Below are 18,768 nucleotides of genomic sequence, written 5' to 3'. Positions count from 1 at the left end.
TGTGTCTGCTAAAAAGGTACTGAAAAACTCACAACGAAGTTCGTTTCCCAGTCGATCGGTTGCGAGTGAGGGAAGCGCCTCTCAAAGTGTACTTCCATTCGGCATAAAAATCCTACCGAGCTTGCATCTTAATCTTCATTCAGCCACTGAAGCTGCCTTTAAGGTGAGGCAGAAGAAGCTCCGAACGACCAGCAGTCCATCCGGACTGGACGGGATCCATTCGATCGTGGTGGACCCTTGAGGCGGAATAAATGTAACGTTTCAGTAGGAAGCATGTCCGACCAGCAGTCGGTACTCGAAGGAAGCACATGGTGCAGATAAAAGTATGGATGAATTATTTCGATTACACCGATTGAAGGAATAAATGCTGCTCATCGGCATACACGTTTTTCGCCGAGCACATTGACAGGGAAGGTTTTTTTTAACTACTTTTCTCCGGTTCGTTCTTTGAGTTACACTTCAGACAGACAGACACATCACAGAGTAGGACCATAGGCAATGGTAAATCTTTGTTTATAACCAATAGTTAAAGTTAAATTAACTTTAATATTAAATAAACTTGGCTAAACATGTTTTACTGACACTTTCGCCGATACTATATTTTTTTGTGTATCTGTTATTGAACTGTACAAAATCTGTAAATAAAACAACTTCAGCCTCAAAGCTTCAGGGATTGATAAAAAAAAACGTACAAAAATAGAGTAGAAAAAGTTAACTCAATTACTGCTTTCACTCAAAACGTTGATACCGGTTTGTGGTGGAAGCTCTCGAGTACACTTGACTTCACCAGATACAGTCACAGTCGAGTTCGGATTGTTCTCCAACAAATCGGTGGACTGTTAAATTTTACGATAGCTCAACAAAAAATGCTAGTTTCAATTGGTATCAATTACTTGTAATCAACTCTCTACTATTTGTACTCGCCGTTCCTGATTTTTATCATGTTTGGCTCGTGGTTGTTAGGGGTTTAAGCTAAAAAAACTACATTTAGCAATGTATTTATTTTGAGTATACTTGACTAGTTTTGAACGAAACTAGCAAATCGATTTGCTGTATTTGTGCAATATGTTATTTATTGTTAGGAAATGGTGTAGTTTGTTCTTGATCTAACTTATTTTGCAGTTCAATTGTGTCTCCATATTTCAGTTTCTTTATCAACTATATCATTAGTATTTTCTTCTTCTTGGCGTAAACGACCATGCTGGTCATCATATCATGCCTGCCCGTTAAGGGCTTACGAGACTTTTTCCCTACCCAGTATGTGGGTAGTCACTCCCTCTCGTATAGGGGAGATTCCGGTCTCGGTTGAGATCCGAACCCACGCCGTCGAGTTGGTGAGCTCGATTTTTTTAACCGGCGCTACCGCTCGGCTGTCGCGGAACTCCAACGAATCTTGAGCGTTTGACGAGTAAGAAAGCGAAGCGGGGAATTACCGTCCGAGATAACATTATCAGTTCACGTTCTCAACTCAGTTTGTGGCATGAGCTGTCGTTTACCATAAAGTTATGGATCGCTTAGGAAGAATATGTTTTTGACAAAATATTTTCGCGAACAGTTGGCTCAGTGTTGGTGATGATTTTGCACGCGTTATCGCTCAAAACACATTATCAGAATTAGTTTCCTGTTCTTTCTAGCCTTTCCGAGCCAAACGAATCCGAACGATCGTCAGTCGTGTTTCATCTTTCGTTCTGATTGTTCGTTTGGGTGCTTTAAATTACAGCAAGTTGAAAGTCATGAATAAATGTAGTTATATGTTGGTGCTGTATTTTGGTGTAGTTTTATCAGCCCGACTGACAATGGCAGTAGGAGGTTTCGAGATGGAGCTTTTAATGACAAAGCTCGATTACTTGCAAGACAAACTACAAGAGGTGGAGAGTTCGCTGAAGGTAAATCCACAGCACAATTTAAGTGAAAGCACGATTATAAAGGAGAGAAATATCGACTCTTTGTAGGACGCGGAGCATCGTCTACACGAGAAGCTAACCAAACACGAAAATGATATTAACGAAAAGATCGATTCTTTGAAAAAGGTAAGGAAGCATGCATTAGGTGTTGGAGATCCAGTCCAGAAAATCAAGATATTCGACTTAATTAAGTTGATGTTTGCTTCTTTTGCAGATTGTTAAGACAAGTGAAGAGAAAACACGGACCAACTTAGAAGAAGTGAAGAATCAGGTGATTTCCAAGATGGACAATATGCAGCTACAGCTGTCGACTGAAACAAAAACCATCCAGGAAAAGACCCAAACTGAGCTGAAGCAACTTGGAGAGAACAAAAAAACTCTTGACATCTTGACACATTCGGTACGAAATATGAGTACGCTGACGGAAAAAAGCAATAAGATACTCGAGGTTTACTTATTATATGCTGGTTCTTCATGTCGTCATGTGAGTAAACTATCCCACCGACACATGATCCATGTAGCGGAAAATTCAGAACCATTTGAGGTACTTTGCGAACAAACTAAGTTCGGAGGTGGCTGGACAGTAATCCAGCACAGGTTCAACGGCTCAGTTGACTTTTATAGAAACTGGACGGAGTATCGTAATGGATTCGGGGATGTTGATGGCGAGTTCTGGCTCGGGCTAGAATACGTGCATCAAATTACCAAAAACCGACCGCATGAACTGCTGGTGGAGGTGAAAGATTTCCATGGAAACTACGGATACGCTAAGTATGATGAGTTTGAGATAGGGGACAAATCGGAGTTGTATGTGTTGAAGAAGTTAGGGACATACTCAGGGTCAGCAGGAGATTCGATGACTTACCACAAGAATCAAAAGTTTAGCACATTCGATCGTGATAATGACTTAGCTCCTCATAATTGTGCTGGATCACATCACGGAGCCTGGTGGTACAACAAGTGCCACAGTTCTAATTTAAACGGGCGTTATCAGAACACAACAAATGATTATAGTGCGATGATGTGGCACCGTTTCAAAGACGACAGGCGTGGTTTGTCTTACTCACGAATGATGATTCGCGGTATTATTAATTAACGGAAACATAAAGCGATTACCTCACCACTGAAGATGTTCATCACCATCTTTGTTCCCTCTCTCCCTTCTCTTCTACCAAATTAAAGTAATAAACAGAAAGTTTGATACAAGCATTATTTTGCGCAGCAATTGCTTTTGAATAAAAACAGATCGTTTGATAGTAAAATGTTCGTTTGCATTCAAAGAGGAAAAACAGAAAAGAAAGAAACAAGAGTGAAGAAATAGATTCAACTAAATAAAATTTTCTTTTAGGCGTAACAACCTCGAGTTGGTCATGCCTGCCCGGTTAAGGGCTTACGAGACTTTTTCCCTTTGAGTACGCGGGTAGTCACTCCCTCTCATATAGGGGAGAGTCCGGTCTCGGTTGGGATTCGAACCCACGCCGTCGAGGTGGTGAGCCCTGGTGCTCATGGGCCGACTTTCTAACCGGCGTTATCGCTCGGCAGTCGCGGACCCCCTTTCATTCATTAGTATCATATTTAATTATTATTTATTTTTTTTAAAATATTATATTTATATACATTGTTTGCCACAAGGGCATACAATTCATTCTTTAAGATTTAGTTCGTATAATTTTATGCGAAACAGAAATTTTATAAACAATGGTGAACCAAGAGAAACGAATGGGGAACTAACGGTTTAATTAAGCTTGGTTGATAAATACCTTGAGATTGTTTCCAAAACATATTTTCAGCATGTGCCACCGGGTCTTCACTCATCGGACATAATGCTGGGCTCCAAAGAATGCACACTAGTTCCTTTTGCTAAAGATACTAATTAATGTAATTTATCTGCGAATGAATTGGTTATTTATTACTCTTTTCGTGCCGATCTTTGTTGTTGTCCGCTCCGCGTTCTACCGGTTTGTTAGCTCAGTGTAGCGATGCACCGTATGTTGCTGGAAACTTCACGATGCGAAAGTCACGTGTTTTCCCGGCAAAAGCCAGTGTTGCCACAATGGCGTACGACAAGGGGCATAAAAGATTGGTCACGCTAGATGAATGGCGCGCGAAACTGAATGTGACAGTTTTGCAACTCCCAATAGTCCGCTCGAAACACTGGCGGACGGATGGCGCATCAATAGCGTTGTGCCCTGTTGGGTTAGGGTTAACCGAGGAGCCACACGTGAAGCTTTTTACACCGAACGAACGTTTTTTCGAGCGGCTGGAGCTTACCGTGTGTCAGCAATGCCTCTCGCTCTAATGATAGATTTCTCTTTCCTTCCTTCGGTTCACGTTCGGTGCTCAGAATTCGAGCGAACGTTCGCTAGCGCACAGAAAAAGTCGAGCGAATTTTTTGGGCATTCTTCCCCTTCCATGTACGGGTAAAAAAAACAGACCAACTGTTATAAATATGGTATACAGCGATTGCCGCAAAAAGCTCGGGCCAAAAAATTCGTTATACGCGTTCGTTCGCTTACGTGTGGCTCCTCGGTAACTCGCAAAAGGTACCGGAAATTGGCCGTACTGCTACGAACCGATGGCGGACAACGCCATTCGGTGGCGAACATGACGGCCAGCGAAAACACACGACAAACAATGTTTCCCAATCAATCAGTGCTCTTTTCAGTGTTTCATTGAAACAAAGATGGGGTTTTCGATCCACCAGATTTGGCGATTGGCTTTTGTTTTGCCGTTTTTGCTAACTTGTTTGTTTGGTTTAGAATGAAACAAACGGCGAGTGATTTGAAGTACGGCATCAGATATGGTTTTTGCCGGATTGGTTTTATATATACTTTGAACGAGTTTTTCATTGTTTTTCAAAACCTATCGACGACAAGTGAACTCTTTGTGAATTCATTTCTGAGTAACTGATGCTCAAACCGTGTTTGATGCAGCTTTCATTCCTTTTACAAGACAAGTTCTGGGATAAACTACACGATGGGGCTTATAACGATGAGTTAAACACGTTTTCTTGACAACAATAAGTTAATGCAGGCATAGTTTTACAGTTTATAAAAAAATAACCTAGTGCTTTAGCTGCTATAGCAGAAGAGGCCGTAAGGGTTTTCTTTGCACCTAGATGCTATCGGCAGAGAGTTTTCACATAACAAGACGAGCACAGGCCGTGGCGAACAGGAAACGTCCGCCATGGTGAGTGCATAACGCACGTGCTGTGTGAATCACAGCCAAAGTGTTTATCTGGAATTTCGCTGGAGAAGGGCTCAGGGTTTCCGTGGACAGGTAGCAGGAGGACAACATGCCGCCCTGCTAACGTTCAGCCAAACAAATAGTCCCTTTTAACAGGCCGTTATGTTTGCGTGCAGTTTTGACATAACTGGCCCCGGCACTAACTGGGGCAGGCAAAAATGGCGACACCATATCAGCACCCGATAGCCTGGTCGCTCCACTTGTTCCAACAGGATGGGAACAGGAGTGCATTTGCCCATTTTTTCCCCCTCCTCAGGCAGAACCATTGTTGCCGGCCACGACTGCTCACGTTTTATGGCCCAATGTGCAACGGTTGGTGGACAGTTATGAGGTATTTCGGAAGTGCATGCACCCGCATGAAACCGAGCATGAAAGTACGCGTTACTGGCCTTGTTTTTGTGTTTTGGGAAGGAAATTTCAACGTCCACGGTTGAAGCGTAAACCGTAGTCACATTAATGATGCATAATGTTGGTGATGTGACCCGGTGGATGCACTGCTCATTCCGGGAAACATAACAGATGCTGGAGATAAGTGGTATAAAGGGTATGGAAAACTATTGTCAGGAGTTACAAGTATCTATTTGCACCACGTATCTGAACGGATGCCACAGATTATAAGGTAGTGGTTATGGAGTGTTTCGCGATAAGAAAATTTGACAAGAGTGTAGTTGTTTTGTCAGCTTGCTTTATGTTGCTTTGGATCCAATACTGAAGAGAACTGATCTTCCTGTATTTTTAACTACTCTTAAATTCGATTTTCTTAACATCGATTCAACCTGTGAGTTTTTTTGTTCCAAGTATGTTATAAACTCCACTGAATACTGAATCTGTTTGAGTTATTTTTTCTATATTAAATTAGTTTACGTCGTTGGTTTATTTAAACGTATAATACGCGGGATTAAAATGCAGTTGACTTCCTGTGAAAAGTATCGTTTAGGAATTTAATGACCTAAAACGTGGCCTACTAAGCTCGCTGGGTCGCCTTATACTTTATGCAAATGTTCAGCTTTTAAACTTTTCCGTCTTCGCAGTTACCTGGTATCGTTGGCTGCTTCTGGAATAGTTGCCTTTGGTAATATGGGTTGCATATTTCAGCATATCACTTATACCACGCACGAGCCTTTAAAAAGTTCTTTCCAGCCCAAGAACCATCGAAGTAGGTTTGGCTCCGCTATGGTAGTTTCTAAAACAGTTCAAAATTTTTAGTTTTCTTTATTGGACAAAATGCAAATCTCGTTTAATACCTCTTTAACGGGCTTGTTGGCGGTGCCCTGATGGTTTTTTTCAAACACTCTGGTAACTTTCGTGCGGCACTGAGAATGGAAACGGTCGACACTGATAATAGAAAATAAAAAAAATGCTAGCGAAAGCGAACGCAAAGGTGAAAAGGGCTAAACGTAAAACTAAGAGCACACTTTGAAGTTATTAAACTTTCTGCGGAGAAGATTCCCACGGTTGGGAAGCTCATATTTCTTCAATCGTCTCCCGGCAAGCAAGAGTATACTTGTTGAAGAGTATCTTTTCATAAGGAGAAAAGTTTGCCAAAAGCTTCGGAACGCGAGAATCATAAAATTTTCATACTATATTTGCGTGTTATCGGTAAAATTTAAATTTTAAGTTTATTTAGTCGGTTTTGACTATTTGTTACTAAACTGTTGTGAAGACAAATTTGGTTTTTTTTTCGCAAATTGTGTTATCGTGGGCATCGTGGGCTTTTCCATCTTTCCTATCACAACGCGAAAAGATAACCGTTGCGTCACTCTCTTCTAATCTTGTGGTAAACCAAAAGCAAATCTTAGTTAATTTGATAGAATTGATTTTCGTCCCAGGGGGTTTCCAGCTTCCTAAGAAGAAGGCCCACAACCCACACGACCTGCGGTGTCCCAATCAAAAGTGTGCCTACTTGCGGAAAATGTCCTAAATGAAGTTGAATTGATACTTGATGATGATGCTAATGAAGTTTGTCCCACGATCCCGTACCCAGGGCTGTGAAACTCCGGACTTCGGGTTCTATGTCCGGAGGAGCAAAAATAAAACAGGAAAAGTCCGCACGAACGGCGAACGGAAAAAAGACGTACGACCGATAAGTCCTCGAACGTTCCGGGGACGAGCAGAGTCATCAGGCTCAATTGTGCATGGTGAATTGAGTTTAAGGTGATGGTGGTTCCTTCGAACGACGGACACTCGAGCATCTCCCGGTGGGAATTTAATTTAGAAAGTGAACGAAACCTAGCGTTCGGTCTGAAGGTGAGTGTCTGTTTGGTTTTTCTCTTTTGCAGGTGACTCGACGGTCTGATAGAATATAGCACATTTCTCTAGCTTCGATTTGACTGGAATCTAACCGAACTTTTTGATTGGTAGATTTGGAGGTTTCAAACGGATTATTGAAACGAAATCGAATATTTTAAATGGAAATTTATAATAAGCACGGTGAAGAGTAAACAGTAAGACTTGATAAAATTATCTAACTTCAATTATTGTATTATAGCTTTGTGGTGCTAAAAAGAAAAACCACCTCAAATAACATTATAGTTCATCGCTTTTGGTCAAACATGCCTCTAGAGCAGGGGTCGGCAAAGTACGGCCCGCGGGCCAAATCCGGCCCGCCAACTGATTTTATCCGGCCCGGAAGAAAATTTGCTTCATACAAAGCATCCATCTCAATTTTTACGGAATTTGTTCATGATGTCAGGTTTGATTTCTTCCCAAAACTGAAGATTAAAATTGTTGAACGAAGTATTCCTGTTAAAAAAATCAATATTCAACGAAAATATGTTGTCTTTTACCAATTTTTATGTAGCTTTACTATTTAGAAAGATGATACTCCATTAAAAATGGTCTCATTTTGACAACATTCAGTCATCGTTTAAAGTATCCGGCCCGCGCTTTCAGTTTCATTTCAATCGTCTGGCCCTTTTAGGAAATTTATGCCGACCCCTGCTCTAGAGGGCAACAACCGCATAGCAGCTTCCGGTCCAGAGTTATGCCACCAAACTATTGCACTGGTTCGTGGGCTTGCTTTGCATTCTTCATGCATGTGGTATTTTGGGCGAAAAGTTTACACCCTACAGGCTTTCGCTGGTAAAGGATGAAAAAACATATCAAATAACTTTTCTACCCCGAAATGGGAATTATGTTAGACAAGGGTTTCTGTTGCAATTGGTTTTATGATTGTACCTCTATTGTTTGGTTTGTTTAATGACTCTGATTTCATTTAAACTGCTTCAATTTGCAGAATACTTTATTGGTCTCCATCATAAAACATGAAACATATTTAAACACTGTTTTACTCAATTTGTTGCATTTTCCCATTTATTTGTTTGCTTTGTGATATTCATTCTTTATTTTACGTTTACTCTTTTATGATCACTGGCCAGTATGGCTAGTGCTGGCCCGTCATCGCAGATCGAATGAACCCCAATTCGATTGTTTCCTGCCAATGCTCGCAAAAGAAACCGAGAACACTTCAATGCACTCCGACATCCATCATGATCATGTTCACCCATCCGTTTGGGCATAGGTGGGACAAACGGGCAAAAGCTCGCTGCGTACTGCAAAGGCGCAACCGGAATGGTGAATTGTTGTGGCTGAAAAACATGTTCTGCAAAGCTACCATATATCCAGCCCACGTCAGGCGCAGAAATTGAAACGCATTTGAAGCATAACCCTCCCAACGGCTGCAGAAGGCTACGGGGCTGCGTGAAATGGAAAACCTACAGACTCGTGAAATTAGGAGCCTGGTTCGGTGTAAAAACAAGTCGCACACCTCCATCGGGGGAAAATTGGTTTTGTTCGAGGTTCGATGGGCATATGACTAAAGCTAACCTGTGCAGTGACACTTGAGCCCAGACCGTGGGTTGGATGATGGATACAATTATTTGCAGCGGAAAAACGGGCCAGCTTTTTTTACCTCAACGGCGAAATAATACTCTGGTTGTGGTTTGTTTCTCGTGAATTCGAATGCATTAAATCATATTTAAGCCTACGATTCAAATATGACTCCTTCATCTAAACGTTTATACATCATGGCCTTTCCTGGATCATGGCACATAAATGGGCTTCCCATGCAAAGGATGCAATGGGATTGGTTTCGTCAGTAGTACTGCCAGAGCACGTATGCATTTCCTGCGAATGGCCTATTCTGTGGGTCGGTGGTTCTGTTTGTTTTTTGAATATCGAAAGAAACGGTCGGATAATTTATCGCTTCATAGTGACGGTTGTCAGCGCAGCCATTAATCATCCCGATACGCATTGGAATTTCGGGGTTCTACGTAGAACCCGGTGGAATAAGAGCGGTCCGATCGGTGCTTGTGGCCTGAATGCTGGTCCATGTGGGGTCTTGCGATGTATTGGGTTCGGGCAATTGTTTTAAATTTCTTTCCCTTTTCATGCTGTCAAACGCATCATTTAAGCTTTCAAAAGCGGGTTTTTTTATGTTGGTTTTTATACAAGGCCGTGGAGTATATTAATCTAAGCTTTATTTCATTTAATATATCGAACAAAGCTTACAGCTAAGCTTAAGTTGGATGACATAATATTTACAAGTTGATTTCTTACTTCTACCTCCTGAACTAGTTGTATGTTGCAATGAAATCACAATTCCAGCATCTGTTTACAGCATCTGTTAGTATCTTGAACAAGTTTTACATCAATCGTGGCTCACGTGCTCATTGGCGGGGTCGTCAAATCCGAGGTCAATTCCGAACACCTACCGAGAGGTCCTTTGTGTGAAACACCCGATGACGAAAAGTAGGGGAAGTACGTGTGAACAAGACAAAGGATGGCTTCGTATTTATCGTTTACTGCGATTGTTGTGAGGAGTTTTCCCCTAACTTTTAGCTGATGGAAATTTCGCTCTGCACGTTCGGTTTGTTGGGGAAAATCGGGCGAATTTCCGACGAACACAGATTTTCACGTGCCGAGTTAGGAAGCAGCCAGTTCGGGGAATTATGAACCGAGGAATACAGTTCGTTCCAGTATTGCGAACGAGTCGGGTCTAGTTCATCATGTGTTCGATGTAGAATTGAAGCGGCTTAAGAAATAACACGTAGTGGCCCACCGAGAATGGAAACCGGCTACACACCAGCTGAGATCTTGTTAGATTAATGCCGGAAGGTTATTATGGGAAGGTCGGCCCTCGGCAAACGTTGCGGACGAAATGCACAGTGGGTGGAGTGTATCCCAATCACGAAACGGTTTAATCTCCTGAACCGACAGCAGGAAAAATGTGCCATCGATAATAACCGAAATGATGAAGCACGAGAAGGCATTCTATCGTGTCTCATTCGCCATGGGATTCGGTGCAGCTGGTAGGCCGTAGTTGGTTGTTAGTACGGGTGTGTTAATCATCCCCTTGTGGCCGAACCAACGTGGGTATTCTGAGATTATGCTCCGTTGCAGAAGGTGATGACGGAAGTGGTGATGGCACGACAGCATCCAGGAGTCGTACAGGTTAATGATTCTGAGTAGCTATTTTGTCTTCCTCCCTCTGGATTAAGATCATTTATTGTTATAAGGCCGTTCGAACTAAAAGAAGTAACTCGAAGCATAAGAAAAATTAGTAGGCTTTTATGGAAGAATCACATCAAAGTGGTAGATGAATCAAGTAAAAGTAATTAAGGATTAGGTTGAATTTTATTATACTTGAAGTAAAAGGGATTTGATTGAAAATATTTTTCTAAAATTTAATTTTATAGTTAAGAATAAAGTTCTACTAAGTTCGGAATTATTTGAAAACCTTTTTTATTACTTTCACGCAAAGTGCATCATTTCATACCATTCAAAAACATTTAAACCAACGAGTTGCTTCAGTTAGTCTTTTTTGAAACTTCTGAAAAAAAATCACAGTGTTCCACGAAAAAGAGCTGGAAAGATTATGATCAACGGAAAGTATATTTCATTTTACGTTTTCCACCGGAAGCATGGAAACCCGTATGTCCACCATATGGTGCCTGGCAGTTTGGAAAGTTGTTGCAATGTGGTTTTTGTACGCACTGTCCTTTATCTTTTTTCCTTCTGTCTTTTTTGTTTTGCTTCGCCTGCTTTTGGTTTTTATGGGTGTGCTTTGTTTTGTTATTGATTCAACTTTTGCTTTGCTTTTTTTTAAAGCATAGTGACAATAAAAGCAAATCAAAATAAGAATAAAGCATTGCATTTTTAAAGTCTCTCAAAGCCTCTCAACTCTTTCTACTAGTTCCTTCGTGTGTTTAGCTTTAAATTGAATTGATTTTAAACCACTTTACTGGTTCTGGAAATCTTTCCTTTCACCCTACGTTACTGTTTTAATGATTTCAGCTACCCAACCATTACCAGCGTCTTTAGCAATGCTTGCACAAATGGAATTTGATATTCATAGTTGCAAACTACCGCCGTATGGTTTTAAAGCGAACATTACACTCACTCCACCAATGGATTTGAAATTCAACCATTGTTTGCACCCTCGGAAACGGTACGATGGCAAGATATCAATGAGTTCAGGACAATTTTAGGAAGCACGTAGCATAAGAGAATTATGGGGCTTTACATAAATTAATGGTACAGAGATTTGAGCTTGGTTGAATTTTCGTGTCGGAGCGTGGAGGGGTTGAAGCAAGTTGAATTTGCAGTGACTTTCGCTATAAAGTTATGAAGTGAGTCTCATATTGCAGTATGCAGGAACGTACGTATATTTCAAGCCCCTTTTTCACATTTAATTACTTTCCCAGCAGCGTGAAATTTCCTCAAACTACAAATTCCGCCCAGAATAAATTCTGACCCATTCGATCGATTGAAACTAATTTCGAGCTAAGCCTTCAACGAGCTGCCCGAAAATTGTGCTAATCGTTTTATCATTGTCCACGCGGTCCGTTGGAGTGTGGGCATAAACCGTATTATCCAATCAATTTGTTTATGATGGAATGGGTGGCAAATTTGTTCCACCGTGCGTCCGCCCGCCCACGCTCGCACGCCGAAGCTTGACACAATAAAGTGGTGCGATATGGACCGCGAACGCATTATGGAAACTGTTAACAATGTGCCGCGATGCAGATGGTGTATGTTATTGCATCCCAACCGTTGTTGCACCGACCTGTGCACCTCGATGGTGCGGAGTTTGTCGTTTTCCGCCTCCTCCGCCGGCGTTTTGGGAATGTGGGGTGACTGTTACGGGCGTAACTTCAGTTACAGTTAATGCGATTATGGTTTAGGGTAAATTATTCATACCATCAACGGTGGGTAACGATTGCGAGTCAGATTTTCGAAAGCATTGGAGGAAGCTAGCTTAGGTAAGTGGGTGGTTTGGTAGAGTGTTAAAAATATACATACCATTCTACGCGCACAATGGTACATATAAGCGATGGAGGGGTAGTTTCGGTGGTAGCAAGAGGGAAATTGAAATTTTGAAAACCTTTGCTACTATTCTCATGAAAAACCATGACTTTCGTTTATGGTTAGACTTTTACGTAACTGTTTAGTTATTAATTTTGTTATATATTATAAAACAAGTTAAGACAAACGATGACAAGTTAATGATTTTAGATGATCGAAAATTAATTTAACATTCTTAAAATTCGATGTAAATACAATTGCATTCTATTAAACATAGATAATATTGTTTAAAGTTATTGGTAAGTAACATAAATTTTAACACCGGTTGTTGGAGTCTGTTGTAAAAATATACGAAAATGGAAATCACAGAAAAAAAATCGTTGCTTTTCAGTATGAAAACAAAACACAGTTAAAAGATTAACGCCAAAAGGTCAAAGATGGCGCGAGGGAAACATAAAAAGAATGGAAAATATAATCCAAAAACAGCAACCGACAAGAAACATCGTTAAAAATCTACTTTTCACTAATTTAAATCTGCTGCAACGGTTGGCAACAAAAAAAAAACGACACTATCGAGTGGAAAACATAAAATCTGGGTGCGTAATTTATGGTCATAAAAATAAAAACGCCTGCGAAAAGCGTGAACGCAAAGTGTGGCGGTGGGACAGGATTAAAAACACCACCACCGATCATGGCGTGTCCAGATTTTGCATGGTTACCGACCTCAAACTATCCATTCCCCTCACCGTTGGATGAAACGGACGATGCACCCGAAAGCGGCAGAAGGTGCAAGCATTGACATCGACCGTAAATAGCATCGAATGTTGCATAAATTTCTCTCCCAGCCAACCCTCGGGCCTCGTCGCAAAACATCCTCCATTTCATGGAAAACGCAGGCTGACCTCATTTTGTGTGCGGGTGTCGTGCGTTTGCGAAAAGCCTACCGGGGGCTGCTGGTTGGAAAAGCGAAACATTGAGCAAATTTTCACCCCAAACCCGGTACAACAAAGTTTTTCGCCATCGGTTGCGTCATGTCACGATCGGGTGTCCGATTAGACATACGCTCCTCCGAAATGTCCCGGTTGCAGCAACAGATGTATGTAAATTATGGAAATGAATAAACACTTTCGGATGGGAACGCAAACATTGGCGTCCGTTTGCGTCGTCCGTGGTGGTACCGATTGCAGCATGGGTTGTGTTATTAAAACGGCCCGATAAAAGCACTCAAACAGTTCGTTTGATTTACGATTGATGATTCGCCATCGATAAGCTGAGCGTGACGTTCGTTTCGCTTCGAGATACTTTTTCCAACGATACACATACGAATGCATGGCAGGAGATTATTATATCTAAATGGTTATGAAAATTGGAAAACGAATAAATTATTTTAAGCATGAATGAATGTGACAGAAATGAGTTGAGCTATTTGCCTATATCCGAGCGAATACAATTTTTATCGAGAGTCTTTGGGTATAATCAATAGAAAATAAGAATAATTAGATTTTGTTTAGAAAATTTAACACTAAAGTTGATAGTAATTTTACTTAAATAAACAGCAATATCCTTAAACATTTGCGACACTTTAAACTTTTTCATTTCGATTTATTTTCGTAACGTAATCCCTCAAGTTTCATGCTAACGATAAATTATTTTGTCAACGTCATAATGCAGAGAAAATCTTTTCCACTTTCTCGTTGTTCGATGCGTATCCTTTTGATAACCCGTATCCTTTACAGCAGCCAACAGACCGATCGATCCTGGAGATTCCGTAACAGTGCTTCTTGCCGTCTCGAATCCTTTGGCAAGGACAAACCAGGAAAGGAGTTTCCGTCGCACAGCCTTCCCCGGGAGACAGCTTGTCCTTTCGCTTAATGACATTCAAATTGGCCATTTAGACAATTGTTCTTCCGGGGTTTGCTCCACCGCAGGACGGGAGGTTGACAAGTGGTGTGAGTTCCTGGGGTAATCGCCTTCCATTCCCTTTCCTTTCTGAAATCCCTATGTTTCTGAACTTGTTTTCTCTTTTTTTTTTTGGAACAATAAATTAAGTTGAATTTCGGGGTAGCTTAACATAATGGGGAACTCATCATCATAATCACAATTAATTTATGAATCATCTGTTTTACTGCCATTGGTGGTTTCGAGGGGTTCGTTGGTGTGCGGTGAATGTCTCCCCTGCTGTGTGTAAAATTTCCCCAGTTTCATTAGCAGATACTTTATTTTCTCGAGAGGCGTATAACCACTTGTGAGTGAGAGTATCTTTTCGAAATTTAAATTATGTTAGAATAATTTATCAAAATTTATTGCACCAATAAGATACACTTTTTCATGTTAACATCGTCAAGATTGCGTTTGGTATGACAGTTCATTATGTTCAAACCATTACCATTATTTTATTGTTATTATTGCTCGAAAAATATTAATGTCTTTCAAATGAGTGATCAGAGAAGAAACAAAAAAACAACCTTCCGTATTCAAGGTTACTTATTATGGAAATTGTTACGGTGGCTTTATCCTTAATTATGGACACGTACTTATTTGTCTGCAAACAATACTCGGCTAATGTTCCAGGCATAAAGGAAGGCTTATTGTTTACAGAACCAAAAGGTAAAAACGCGTTATAATCAGTTGAATATCGTCTGTTTTTTTGTTATGTTACCGAAGCATTCCGAAAAGCCCCGGGGAAAATTTACTATGTCTATCGCAAATAAAAGGGAAACTCCTAACCGACCCGTGGGGCATGAGTGCGGACAGAAAAGGAAACTCCCGGTACGATAAAGGGCAGTGCGTTGAGTTTATCTATTTTCCTGGTGTTTCAACGCGGGCCAAAGGTCGTTGGCTGGTTGGTTGTGCGTTTTTAATTAACATTTATCAACCGCATTACCCACGGTCGTGTACGATAGAAAGAGTGTTTTGTTTGGCTCGGGCTGAAAGCAAAAAAGGGAGCGAACGATCACAATCGGGCCCGGTCGGTGGAAATCAAATGGCAATGACATTATTTACTCTATCTGTGGAAATTCATCAAGTTGGTGAAAAGCGGGCGACCGTCTGGGTTTCCTTTAGAGAGAGTATTTTTTCCATATCGCACACTAACCAGCGAGGCTTCTGGAACAGTGGACGACACCGAGCTGCGAGTTCACGAGTATTCATCCTGATAAACGACTTGGAAAGTGGATCCCGACTGGACGATTTGTTGGCGTGCTCTTTAAACACGCAATTGTGCTTCACGCATGCTACCTTAAGCAAATTAATAACCGAAGTTTATCGTAGGTTGGAGGAAAAAAAGAAGTGTCCTCTTCTTTAATTGAAGCGCATTCATAATTTGCTTGAAAAGTCTGACGGTTCAAGCGGGGTTTAGCTGCTTTAGTGTGACTTTTCGAATAAACTTCTTTTTTTATACCGTTACCATACTTGACCTTCGTTAAGGTTTTAGAGTTCATAGCGTACTTGACCCGTAAAGACAGCCATTTTCTATCATTGGCTTCACCGGTGGGGCCCTGGCCACCAAAGGTCTCCATGGGGTGAGGATAGCAAATCCCGGAAAACGACTTGCCTACAGCGCCGAGTGTCTGCCATTTTCCGTTCGAACCGGACAATATTCATAAAAAAGGAAACAATGTGTGGGAGCATCGGTTAATCTTGGAACATAAATTCCCGCCGAAACCGGAATCCGACAAAGGGACGGGAAGAAAAAAAATGTCCGTAGCAAAAAAAGGCATGTTGAGCACGTGAGCGGAAACTCGTAGCCGGACGATCCGGAGTTCGTTTTCCCTGCGCAGAGAAACGGAAGTCCTTTTTTCGAAACCATCCGCAAACGTCTAGGCATTGTGGGACACTAAACCACAAACCGAATGACGGTTCAAGCGAAACCGAAGGTTCAGAAGGTGTGCTTGTCGGTAGAAAACGAAGCGTGTCCGTTTTATAAAGGAATTTCCCCTCACCGTTCGGTGCTGTTTCGTAGCCAAGCTCGCTTTCACGAGCTCCCGAACGCCCGGAAAAGTCGGTGATTGCACTTCACAATACGACCACAAGGCGAAAGTAAGGAAAAAAGAGGGAAAATGGTTTTCTTCACATTCCTTAAGCTCGATGGAATTCTTCAGACAGTCTTTCGGAACAAACTTCGGAGGCTGAAGCTATCTTGTTGGACAATTGTCTAGTCCAGCCTACTAGATTTTCGGGAGTTTCCCTGCTGTGAAGATAAGATAAATGTGAAACGTACAGCATATGTATTTAACGGAAATTATTATTATCTAACATATACATTTTTCTCGCAAATGAAGATTAATGGGCAGTTTTATTTTCCTTATAATTGATGTTATCGATGACTTCAACTGATCATTGGTTTTTTATTTAAAAAAAAGTTCCTTGGGTATGTAGAGGAATCTTTTTATTATGAGTATTTTAGAATCTAAGTGTCTACTTTATGAACCACTTTCTAACTACCCTTTTTGATTCCTCAAACCCTTGACCCTGTGTTCGCCTCACTATTGCAATGCCGTACCAAAAGCGCGTCTAAAGAATGCCTTTGTTCCTTTCCATTTCCTTCTCTACAGTGGAGTAAAAAGCGCATTTGCAAAATGGCAGTCCCGAAAAGTTTTCTCGGTCACCCGAACTATTTGTGCCAAAATTTAAACCCTACAACTTTCCTCGACCTTCGCGCCCAGCCTATGGCAGCGTCTGCCGACGCATACCTTGGGGCACTTTTAAACGAGATGTTTTAGTTCCGTCATGTTTCCGTCGAGATCGTACACTTTTCGCGAAATATTTCTATTGGCCTCGCATTGTGGGTTTTTGCAAAGGCGCACTGGACCGTTTCCAGGGTTTTGCTCCAAAGAAGATCGGCCGGGTGGTAGAGAAAACTATGCGCGCAATGTGGTGGTGGGTCATGGGGGATTGGATTCAGAAGTATGAAAGTATTCGTAATGGAACATTTTCCTCGGCGGTGTCTTTTGCTTCGTAACGACGTTTTGTTGTGAATTTTCATGAGCCAGTCTTTTCTCTGTTATGGAGTCGACGTTTGATTTATTCCAAGAAAATACACAAATCACCTTTAAATATGATCATAACCGAGGTGTACGTTTTGATGGCATTTAGGTTTGAAGGCCAAGGTTAAGAGTCCTTCAAACCATGTCCAGTTCAACAATATTGTTTCATCAAAATCAGATGAAAATACCGACACAGGTCACAGATTTCAAATAATTTCTCGTATGATAAGCTATGAAAGATTGTCTTATGCATTATGCTCTTGGCCGCAAATTGCAACACGATCCTTTCCAGCCGACTTTTACCTCTATCTTCTCGCAAACTTATTATCACCAGCACCTATGTAGGTCTAGTTCTAGCTAAACATGATAATCTCCTCCCTGGTGGAACAGGCCGAATATATTTCATACCAAGCAAACTTTTCCAAGCCCCACACACATGAGCAAGTGAAAAATTCTCGCGTGATAATGGATGCGAAGGAAGTCGGGAGGAAGAAGTACAGCCTAGCATTCCATGTGCAGGAATGCCTAATTCGCTTGGGGATAGAATTTCCCGGACGCGCGGAATGCAAACCGCGAAGGCACGATAATAATGCTTGCTCTGAGACGGGTTGTAATTTTGCCTCGAATAGTTTGATGTACTAGCATGGCTCTAACGCGGTGGCATTCCTAACGAAACGCTTTCCCAGTTGAAACCATTCGTCCATATCAAAAAAAGAAGATACTTTCGTGAGTTAGCGTGAAAATTAATAATTTAATTAGAAAATTGCTTTAGAACTGTTGAAAACTGTACAATTACAAACAAATTGTATTTCAGAAAATCGTAACGTGTTATTGAATCGTAACGTGTTATCTAAATTTATGTATGGATTTTTATGGTGGGGATTTTATTTAAACATTTGAATAAACTTTTTGCTACCTCTTCATACATCAGCTTCAAATATATTGGATAAGCAACTCTGTATAATAGAATCTATTTGAGAGAACCTTTTTCGGTCGACTCACTTTGTGAAGTTCATTTGAATAATTGAATCATTAAACCTTTTTTTCTTTTCCCCACCGATTTGGTTAAGTAATCGGTTTAAGCGTAAGATTATAGCTTAGCTAAAGATCCTCCAGAAACTCTACGGCTCTTGGTGAAATAGGTTCAGCTGAATCCTTCTTCGCTGCAAGGATTTACTTTCGTTCATCCCGCCTCGGTCACGAGGGCCAATCGTCGTTGCTGCTCCCGTCCGTTTCGAGCTGTTTCTGTCGGGAGTGAAACTCCACTGCTTGGGTGGGTTTTGCACAAATCACACGGGCACGGTGTGAAATAAATTTACCATAACTAA

The 18,768-nt window shown here is 41.2% G+C and overlaps 1 protein-coding gene across 1 annotated transcript; it reads left to right on the top strand.

Annotated features, from left to right (window-relative positions):
- Window positions 1–1,796: 1,796 nt before the first annotated feature.
- On the top strand, window positions 1,797–3,000 carry LOC131262016 (microfibril-associated glycoprotein 4-like). The gene is made up of 3 exons (XM_058263909.1): window positions 1,797–1,886; window positions 1,953–2,030; window positions 2,119–3,000. The coding sequence occupies exons 1-3, from the start codon at window positions 1,797–1,799 to the stop codon at window positions 2,998–3,000; spliced, it is 1,050 nt and encodes a 349-aa protein (XP_058119892.1).
- Window positions 3,001–18,768: the final 15,768 nt, after the last annotated feature.

Source organism: Anopheles coustani, chromosome 2 (genome assembly GCF_943734705.1).
Source record: "Anopheles coustani chromosome 2, idAnoCousDA_361_x.2, whole genome shotgun sequence".
In the NCBI taxonomy this organism is placed as follows: Eukaryota; Metazoa; Arthropoda; class Insecta; order Diptera; family Culicidae; genus Anopheles; species Anopheles coustani.
This window is presented reverse-complemented; position numbering and strand designations above follow the sequence as displayed.